At 40.8% G+C, this 10,988-nt stretch overlaps 1 protein-coding gene across 2 annotated transcripts in view; it reads right to left on the bottom strand.

Annotated features, from left to right (window-relative positions):
* Positions 1-9,547, bottom strand: part of ERO1B (endoplasmic reticulum oxidoreductase 1 beta) — a 29,905-nt gene extending 20,358 nt beyond the window's left edge. For both annotated transcript variants that reach the window (XM_051783210.1, XM_051783209.1), the window contains exons 1-4: positions 9,241-9,547; positions 4,786-4,905; positions 1,768-1,851; positions 1,343-1,384 (exon numbers count right to left, since the gene is read on the bottom strand). In XM_051783210.1, coding sequence (XP_051639170.1) covers positions 1,343-1,384; positions 1,768-1,851; positions 4,786-4,905; positions 9,241-9,345 — 351 coding nt within the window. In that variant the 5' untranslated portion in view covers positions 9,346-9,547. The remainder of the gene's footprint in view (positions 1-1,342; positions 1,385-1,767; positions 1,852-4,785; positions 4,906-9,240) is intronic.
* Between the last annotated feature and the right edge of the window lie 1,441 nt (positions 9,548-10,988).

Consider the following 10,988-nt stretch of genomic DNA (forward strand, 5'->3'; position numbering starts at 1 on the left):
TGCCTCTTTAGGAGGCATTATGGTATTCCAGGAGTCAGTTTCTCTACAATCAAGCTCCGGAGAGAAAAGAACCAATGAAAAAGAGAACTGGCAACAGATTATCCAGCTAAAACACATGATCTTCCTCTCCGAAACAGTGTCAACTTTCCAGAACAACTACTGCTGCTTGTGCTGAAATGGTGAATGACTGACATTTAAGTCATGTCAATGAGAAAGATGTTTCTTCTCTGATTATCGGGAATCTTTAAATGAAGAGGCAGCATTTACATCAGAGTAAGTTAACAATATATGTATAAACAAGAGATGAGACTTCTCCTGAACTAAAGCTTGAGCTGACTTGCCTGCACTGCTCAAGACAGCAGGACACACAAGTCACCAGTTCATGATATAGTATTCCTCTCAGCTATCTTTGATAACGTTTCCTTGCACAAAGTCTAAACCTAATGCCAATGGTCATTTATGATACGATGAACTACACTCCGGCTGCCCAGTGAGGCAGAAAGCACTGGGGAGGGTGGAGGTAGGATAGTTAATCAGGACGTGAGCCTACAAGACAGTTGAGGCTCCCAACAGGAAGATCTGTCATTTGGGCACCATTATCCCATCAACTGCTAAAATCCTATTCTTGGGCACTGTGTTTGGGATTTGGGGGTGGGGAAGGGTTATTTGTCTTTCTGCTCTGACCTCTCTTCCTAGGCATATATACCCCCTTTACTTTTTTGGCTTTGCTAAGATCATTTGGTGATCTAGGAAGGATGGCTTGGAGAAAAGCAAGCAAAAGCCAACAGCACGAACTGACTACTTGAGCTTGGACTGACCACTTTGGCCTAAACTGTCTTTAAACTAATGACCAAATAATCTCTGGAGTAATGACCTCCTGAAAATTAGACATAGAAAAACTGCATGTAATTGTTTGGGTTCTTTTAATATTAGAGGTTGTGATTATACACGATTCTTAAAAAAGACTGCACTGCTACAGCATCTGTGCATCTTAGCCTATAGCTTTATAGAAGGTGGCCTGTACTCAGAAATGAATAAACAATTTTGCAACAGGCATTCTGTGGCCATGTACTGCTCTCCCTGGCCATGCTTTGATTCAGTCTGCACCAGCTCTCAAGCAATGACAGACTAAAAATGACATGACAGTACCAGCTACATCAGAAACACTATTATACATAAAGGTAAAAAGGTAAAGCCACATATAGGAACTGATTAGTTATCTTAAGTATTTCATCAGTATGCCAACACTGAAGGTTTGTACTAAAAAGTCACTCAGCTATTGTAATGTTAAGATTAAAAAAAATAAAATCAGAAAGAACTCAGAAAATAAATGAGTACTTACTTTATTAGAGCTCCCAGCCTTAATTCCAACAGGTATTTTGCTCTAAAACCAAAAAATAAATCACAGGTTTTACACTGTTCATAGAAATGTTTATGCTTGATTAAAACCGACAAATTAAGCGTCATCCCTATAGAGGTCAAAGCAAACTTTTAAAAAAATAATGAACTTTACTTTCTCAACATGTTATATCCCAAACAGTGCTAGGAGAGACTTATTATTGAAGTTAGCCACTTTGTTCATAAGAGGACTATGACATTAAAATACTTTGGTTGTATTTCTACTTTTGGAATGGCAAAGGATTTTTGTCATTATTACTTAAATTTAAGTTTCATCAGTATATATTATTAGTACAGTACTAGTCACCAGAAATTAGCAAACTTGTAGCTAAAAAAACCTTTTTCTATTATATATTATTTGATCCATACCTCAGGACAAGGCTCTACATGACAATCTTTGATAGAACAATGGCCATCATCAGCCCAAAATGGACATGGTCTCTTCAGATTGACCTAAAAATACGAAAACAAAAGTTTATAACCAACACTTACATAAGGCAACTGCAGAAGAAAGAGGTCTCAGTATCAGGAAATCCTTTAAATTAAAGGAGAAGATACAAGGTAAAAGAGCTATATGTAATACTTTTTTGTGGGGGTTTGGTCAGTCAGTTAGTTACTTTTAATTACTCTCTCTCTGAGTACATAAGCTGAAGCTTGCTGCAGTGCAATTGTTAATGATAATGGTCTTCAGTGACTGAATACAAACGCGTGGTATATTAAACCACAAATTAAATCTCTAACCACTGAAGTTTACTAATTCAGATATGTGCTTGCATGATTTTGGATTTCAAGCAATGAAAACAGGTTATTATTTTAAAATGTTAAACAGATTCCTCAGTTAAAAAAAACCTAACAAGACATTTAGCAGACGGTACGACTTCTTAGGAGTGATGACAAATATCTTCTAGTTACAATTCAAACCATGTTAGCACAGATACAATAAAAGCTGAGATTTCAGGTTGCTTCCCCTCATTTCCTCTATTCAATCCAAAACCACTATCCCTAAGAAAAAAAATATAAAATTTTTTTGGTACTTGTTCACTCATCTTTTTTTTTAAATAAAGTGCAAAATAGTTTTGCATTCTACAGTAAGAGCTATTATATAAAACTTTTCCCTCCCACCTATTTCTACCGGAAAAAAGAAGACCAGCTAAATTACAACTATCTTCAAAGTAAACTCTCGCAATAAAAAACACTTACATACTGAGAAAGATACAAGTAGGTAGTCACTGCTTTTACACAGAGGAATATCGTAAATAGAAGAACACTGCTGTATAAGCTGCAGATTAATTCAGAAAGAACACATGCAAATCAAGATATACTAGTCCCAGAATGACTGAAGAGCACTAAAAACCAGCAGACCCACAAACTGAGCTTGTATAGCACTTGTACTTTAATCAATACCAATCATGCACTGACTACGTAGAACATCCTTCCACTTTCTTCAAGGTCTGAAGCATTGAGTTTCATTATTATAATTTAGAGTATTACTCAGTAGTTTTCACAGATTAAAAGATAGATTCTTTATCATGAGGCTCCCATAGTTTATGTGTTTTAATGTATAAAACTAAAAAGACAAAATTTTTTATTCTTTTATTTCTTTCATTGAGAAGTATGCTACTATCTAGAAACCACCTAGCACAATTTCTGAAAGAGTTTATAAAGGAAGTTTTATCTGGCCTTTAAATAAAAACTATCCATTCAGTATTATACATTAAGATCTGAGATCTTTTATGGCTACTGAACTAGTAACACCATAGGAATACTATTGTGACCGTAGTTACAAAAGTTCACAATCCAAGTTCCTACTACAAATTCAATTACTTCAGGGTAGGAGTGTTTTCACTCCAGAGCAAGTATATTTCCCCTATGCTGTAGTTGACCTAGATGGTCATTGCCTACCTCCACAATTTCCACATCCATTCTGTGCAGGGATGTTAAAAAAAAGTTGCTTATTCAGACAGGAAGGAGTGAAGAACATTCTGACTTAATTACTCAGTTGGCTTGTAAAACATAAACTCTTCCCTGTCACAACTGGAAGGACTAAGGGAAGTGTGGTGATGGGTGGACTGCACACTTGTAGCTGCCAAGCTATTAGGAAGATCAGTATAAAAGATGAGGCAGGATGGTAACACACCATTAGAGTATGAACTGCAGAACTGCTGTTGAAATAAAGATTAGCTCTAAATTTGCAGGATGAAATTACTTTGTATGAAACCTTGCATACTTGTTGCTCCTCTTCAAGTACTTTGTTTTCTATCTTGCTGTTGCCTCTGGACAATCTAATTACCACTACTGTGTCATGTATTAGTACTGAAGTTGCACATATCTTGTTTCTCCCACAAAGCAAATTTAGAACTATATCATGTAGCAAGAGATTCAGGATGCAGATACACATCACTGCTTGCTCAGAATAGAAAGGGAAGAGTCTAGTACTTTCTTCTCCTTCCTCAAATTCCTAACCCCATCTTGCATGACGTTAATACTTGTGTGATTCCAGACCAGCTAGATAACTTCCTGCACCCTGAGAAGAAAAAAACCCCAAACCCAACAAAACCAACAAAAAAAACCCCAACAAAAACCCCTATCAAATGACAAATCTAAACATCCAAACTAAAAATCTACCAGGTTAAAGAGATGCATTGGCCTAACCAAAAGATAAAAGTAGGGAAGGGGCAGGATGGTCTGTCCTAGAGGAGTGTAACCTTCTTTTTCCAGGGACAGGCAACCATCTCATTAGCTCAGCCAAAATACCACCTCACTCTCACATTAAGCATATCTGAAAAGAAAAATATCAGGCTTCCAATCTTCTTTTGCACATCATATTCTAATACAGAGGAAAAAAAACGTTTAAAGTAATAAAAAAGTGATATAACATACTAATTGAAAGTGGAAGAGTTCTACCTACTTTTCAAAAGAATAACAGTTCTCTAGATAGCAAACACTAAAATCAGAACTAAGACAGCAATTTAAAAGGAAATCATAGCAATATTTCCATTTCAAATTACACACATTTCTTAGAAGACAAGTACTGCATGCTGTCAGAAAGTTGCTAATATATGATCCTTTTCTAGATGCAGCAGTACAAAGGCACTATCTTTAAAATTACCATTTATCAGTTGAATGAAAGCAGTCATGATTTACTGTCACTAACTCCAGGATTAACACAGCAAAGGAGACTTATTATCAACATTTGTTTTGTATCTTGCTGTTGCCTCTGGACAATCTAATTACCACTACTATGTCATGTACCTGTTACAACCAAATTAAAGAGCTGTGGGTTTCTTACAGACAGCTTAACATAAGCAAGTTGATTTGATATATAATCCTTCCTATATTTTCTGCATTTTATTTAAAATATTCAGGAAAATACCATTATAATTGTACCTTGTAATATCTGAAGTAATCACGTTCTTGTAGTTTCTGTATTTTTGGGAAGATCTTGAAAGTATTGAAGTCATCAATGCTTTCTATGTCACATAAACAATCATCTAGGACTCCTGTGAGCTGTTGAAACAATACACAAAAATGTTTTAATATAGAAATAGAATATTAACTACAGGAAAACCCTCTAAAGAGAAAAAATACGGCAGTTGAAAGAAATACTAGTGAAATGTAGTTCCATGGCAAATATTTTATTTCTTATCATTAAAATGCTCAATAGCACACCTTACACACTCAGAAAATAAGACCTTAACACTTTTTTGAGCTTAAGTCCATCTCCAAATGCAATGCTGAATCAATGTTAGCCAGATTAATAACTGCAGCCCTGAAATTGTTGACAGTTTCTGTACTTTCTGTAGAATGAGCAACGAGACTTTCCAAACTATGAACACGTGGTATATTAGCAGAGTTGTATACCAAGTATTCTTCTACAAAATGCTCATGAGTTGAATTGCCTAAAAAAACCCCTACAGTCACACACTGTCATCTTTATACTTCTCAAAGTATAAGAACACCTCATCTAGTTTCTTTAGAGGCATGGGGAAAAGGGGTATAGGTACTTCTGTGCCCACGAAATTTGTAACTTCATAGTTAAATTCTACAAACGAATCCTAGGAAAACCAGGTGCAGGGATCTATACCATAATGCTGTAAATCTATTGTGAAACTTAGTCTGAACTTCCCAGGTCTCATCCCTCTTCTTGTGCCAGGACAGCAAGCTGGTTTCAAGGTACTGCACTAGGTTAAGACCAACTCTATGAAAGGCAGCACACGAAAGTGTAGAAGTGCTACTGCCAACACACAAGGGCAAGGCAGAACTGTGCATGTAGCAGAGGACAGGCCCAACTAACTTTGAAGACTAGGCTACAGCAGCGCTTTTGCCGAGACCCTGAGAGTGTCTTACTGAAAGATGGAAACACTGAAAGTGTGATTCTATGAACACTTGTATGATAAATTTCAATAAATCTAAACTAACTGCTCCCAAGCACAGTTTCTTAAACTGCTACATACATGTTTGAAAGGCCTTTCATACATGAGTTTAAAGGCTTTAGACCACTTCTAATGAAATGAAACCAAACACTGCTGTTTACTGCCACTATTCTTCAGCCAGGCAGGAAATTCACTGACATCTATGATGGCCTAGAAAGCATTTAATATAGGAACGCCCACACATCTTATATCTTGCATGGGATTAGAAGAACTTTTGACTATTAAAAGGTTATGTGTAAAAGGAGACAAATATTTTGTAGCTTATTTTTTCCTCCACAGATTTCACATAGATGAGATTATGAAATCATCTAATCTGTTTTATGCATGATAAATCACTCCAGTACTTTACAGAACAGATACCCTTATATAATCAAGCTTGATGTAAAGGAGCCACTAGAAACCAAACTGTAGGCTTCTGCTCTTTTATGAAGCCTAAAGGAGGCCTGGAAAATGGATTTCCCCTAACCCTCTGTGAGAATAGAGGCGAGGGTATGGCAATAAAACACATAAGTGGAAAATTCACCTTATGTAGATCCTATTTTTCCTGAGGCGCTAAATAGGCTGTCACAATTCTGTAGAGTGATATGGCAATGAAGTAAAACTAATTTAAGGAAAGTTACTTTACCCAAAAGTTTCCATGCTGTTATGCTTGCCTTGTTAGTCTTATCTAACTTCAAACCTGGGCAAACAACTATGAAAGAGCCAATGTGCAATTACAGGTTTTTCACAAAGCCAAGAATGCTCACAGCCCACATGACTGCCAACTTCAAAGTCAGGAGACAAAACATGTTATTATTGATACTCACAGAAATAAAACCCCCATGTATTTTAATCTATTCATTAAAAATTTCAAATTTTCTTATTGATTGCACACAAGTAGAAACCTGTAAAGCTATGGCCTTTACATGTAACACCATAGCACAAAACAAACAGCAGAACATTTCATTACAATATATAAAGGCAAAAAGATAATTCTCAACATTTTGCTCAAATAATACTAAACTGCATAGATAGGATGATACGAGAAATTTTCTTTGGACTCAGAAGATAAAGAGTAGGAAACTATTTTGACGACCAGCTCATGACCAGTTTACAAAAATAATTTTACCATCTATGCAAAACAGAAAATGCTTTTTCAGGTGGAAAACGTCCCAGATAAACATGTAGTAGTTACACTCAGTGTCGAATACCCATGGAAAAAATAAAAAGCTGCAGCCTTTTTTATTCAACTAAGATCTCAATCCAAAGAATGTCTCTAAAGATGTGGTACAGTTTACTTAGATCAATGAAGTTTAAGAAAGGAACCCTCCCCAAAAACTAGAACTGGTCTAAGAAATTACGAAGAGAAAAATTAATTCAGAGTAACAAGTGCAAGCAAACTAAATTCTCCATTTTTTTTTCTCACAACGTTTTCAGAACCGAAACAGTTAGCTCCTTGTATATATAAAATAGCAAAATCAATGTTTCCTTGAAAAGCATACTCTAAAATTAAACTATACTATATCTGTACCAAACCACAATTTATTAAATAGTTTCACAGCACATATGAAGCACCAATACTGCACAGCAGTAGAATCAGTTCATAGCACAGTAATACAACAGCAACACAGCCTTCAAGTACTCCAGTCAGAGGGTTTCTTTATTACTCCAGGTATTGTCTCCAGTGCTCTCACTCGTGTGAGATGAAACACTCTAAGAACATGCAGAAAATTGTTTTGTTTTTGTCAACACCTGGATCTTCCAGTGAATTGTTTTTTTCCAACTGGAGACATCAAAATAAGAACAGTGTACTACACAGTTACAAATCATATATTGCAAGACCTACTTCGTTATTCACACAATTGGTATGTTGTCTTTTTTAAACTGAACTGCACTAGTTAACTTAGTCCACAAACATAGACCCAACTGTACTGTGACCTATCACAACTTTTATTACAATGGACAATTACCAAGATTTCTTTTCATCTTTTAATTACTTTGAACTCTACTATAAATTCTAAAACCACTAACCTGCTATAATTTGTATTCAAGAAGTCACCTGACATTGAGTAGCTGCTGGTTTGTTTTTTTTTTACATTTCCAATATGCTTATCAAAGTATTTCCAGATATTGTCAAACCTAGTTTAGTTCTTGAACAAGTACCAGAGCTATACTGGAGACATAAAACTTCTTATTCTCTCCAAGATAAATCAGCCTTTCAGAAGAAAAAGCCAATGTCCAGCCCACATCAATTTTTCCCTATGAAATCTGGAAAGAGAAATGCATTCAGCACTTCAACATTAAGAAAAACCTGAATAAATTCATATATTAAGAAGCAGTCTATTCACACAAACAACCGTATTAGTGTTAACAGGTTGTTGTCCTTTAATTGCTTCAACAATTAGAAGACCACCTGGGACATCTTGTTTTGTTTCTTAAATGTTTTACTTGTCATAGCTGCAGAATGTGAGAAAAGCTTTAAGTAACGTGACTTCGAGAACTAATGGCTAGCTTATCTTTTTCCTGTGCAAGTCAAACTTCGAATACAATATGCTAACAATTTTATGAAATAGCAACAACTCATCTCTCTGCCAAACATCACAAGAAAAATGTGCCAGTTTATGAACGGCTTCTTTGAGAATTCCAATTCCTTAACATTTAGTCACACTAAAATAGCTACTAAAGTAATGGGTTTTTAAACCTGAAACAACCTCAACTTACAATAAAAAAAGGGCAATTCAGAGGACAAACTTTGTTCCACGTGGACGTTGTATTCCTCTATAAACTCACTCTGATGTCTTTGGCCAAGCTAAAAGCCTTTCCCACTTGACACCAGCTTTTCATTTCAGTCACAGTCATGCAGCTGATAAATAGCAAACTCCCAACTACAGACGCTTGCCCTCCTGAAGCTGTGAAGGCAGCTTATAGAAAGAAGGAGCGTTCTCACCCTTCTCTGCAATGTGGGCAGACAGACACGACCTAAGCACAAGCCAAGTCCGGGCATTGGCATCACCATTCGAACATATGGTTTCTCATGGACTTCATCAGGACACCCAAGTTTCTGCCTGAAGTCAACGGCACGATCCCACCTAGAGCTCCTCGGCACAACATCCCACTGACTGGTGCTTTCTGTGCTTCCCAGGTCAACCAACTTCTCCCCGGAGACAGGAGGCACCGGCCCCAGGCTGGATGCCGGCCGCAGGGGATGGAAAGGGAAGGACGTGGGCTACAGACTTCAGCGAGAGATACCCGACTTCTCCACGGGGAGGCTGCACAAGACACGGCCCGGAGCTACCCCCACGACCCCCCGAGGTGACCTCATCTCCTGCCCCCCGAAGGGGTCCGCAGTGCTGCCTACGGCCAGCGAGCACCCCTGCCCGGCCACGCTCTCCCTGCGCTCCTTCCCGTCCCGCCCGCCGCCGGTCCCCACCTGGGCCTCCGCTGTCAGGACGCAGCCGAGCAGCGCCAGCAACCGCACCGCCAGCCGTGCCCCCGCCGCCGCACTCCGCCTGGCGCCGCCGCCGCCGCCGCTCATGCTGCTGCCGCCGCGGCTGCCGGAGGAGGGGGCAACCCCCGCCCCGCCGCCGCCGGCACAGGAAGGAGAGGGACGCGGGGCGGGTCGGCGGCGGTGGCAGCAGCGTCTCCTCCTGCCGGCGCGGCCGCTCCTGCGGGCGGCGGGACCCGTCGGGCGGGGGCGCCGCGCTCACCGCGACCCGCCCGGGCTCCTCTCGCGCAGCACCGGCACCGCCGCCCGCTGCCCCCCGCGCCCGCCGCTCCCCCGGCCGCGCCGCGCGGCATCTCGGGAGCTGTAGTTCCGATCCCGGGCCGGGGCGGGGCGGGACACGGCGCGCGGCGGCGGCGCCGCCCAATCGGAGAGGACCACGCGCGCCTCCAAAACAAACGGCGGCGGCGCGCGGGCGGGGGTGAGTGAGCGCGTGCGCGCGGTGGCGGGAAGGGCCGCGTGAGGGGAGGCACGAGCCGGGCAGTGGGGGCGGGCTGTGGAAACCAATTTGTCCCAGTGAATCCCAGTGCATCCCGCTATTTCCCAGTTCATTCTAGTCTAACCCAGTATAAACTGAGTCCAGTATAACGGAGTCCAGACCAGTATCAACCACTTTGGCCCAGTATCATAAAATCACAAAATATGCTGAGTGGGAAGGGACCCAGAAGGGTCATTGGAGTCCAACTCCTGGCCCTGCACAGGAGAGTCCCAAGAGTCGCATCATGCATCTGAGAGCATTGTCCAAATGGTTCTTGAACTCTGTCAGGCTTGGTGCTGTGATCGCTTCCCTGGGGAGCCTGTTCCAATGCCCAGCCATCCTCTGGGTGAAAAAACTTTTCCTGATATCTAACCTAAACCTCCCCCAACTCAGCCTTATTTTGAGTCCTGTCACTGGTCACGAGAGTGATCAGTACCTGCCCCTTGGTTTCCCCTCGTGAGGGTGTTGAAGACCGCAATGAGGTCTCCCCTCAGTCTCCTCCAGGCTGAACAAACTAAGTATAACCTAGTCAATCCCCCTAAACCCAGTTAGTCACAATCTAAACCTGGTCAAACCCAGAACAACCCAGTCCAGACCTGTATAAGCCAGTTTGGCCCAGTATATCCCAGTCTAACCCAGCAGTGCTGTGCTGTCCCAGCACTACAGGGGTGAGTTGAGCAAGGCTGCAGCTCCCCCGCCCCGCTGTTGGGTTTATGGTGTTAGTGGTGCCCACATCCAGCCCTCAGCTGGGTGTCCAACAGAGACTCAAACCACTTCCAGAGGCTTCCCACCTCCCTGATGCTGGGAAGTGCCCTTGAGGTGGCTGTGTTGGGCGCTCAAAGGCTTTTTTTCTTTTATGTTAAACTGCCTGTTTTCCTCGGCATGGCTGCATTAATGAGAAGCTATTTACATGGAGATGGGCACACCTAATTATTTTTTTTTTAGAAGCATGAAGCAAGATAGGGAATAGAGCTTTGCTTTGTCTGGTTCTCTCATCTGTTCCCTTTGAGAGCAAGGCTGGAAACTAATGAAGAAGCTCCAGAATCCCTCCACTGTTTTGGTTTTTTTTTTTGTTTGTTTTGTTTGTTTGTTTGGCACCCTCTACCCCCCACGCTATTTTACTTTTTTTTTCCAGTGGAGGCACAGCCTCCTGTGTAGCAAATTGAAGCCCACCAGAGAAGAAGGAGATGCTTTCAGG

Source organism: Manacus candei, unplaced genomic scaffold (genome assembly GCF_025592945.1).
Source record: "Manacus candei isolate 608988 ecotype Guabito, Panama unplaced genomic scaffold, ASM2559294v1 h1tg000017l, whole genome shotgun sequence".
Taxonomy (NCBI): Eukaryota; Metazoa; Chordata; class Aves; order Passeriformes; family Pipridae; genus Manacus; species Manacus candei.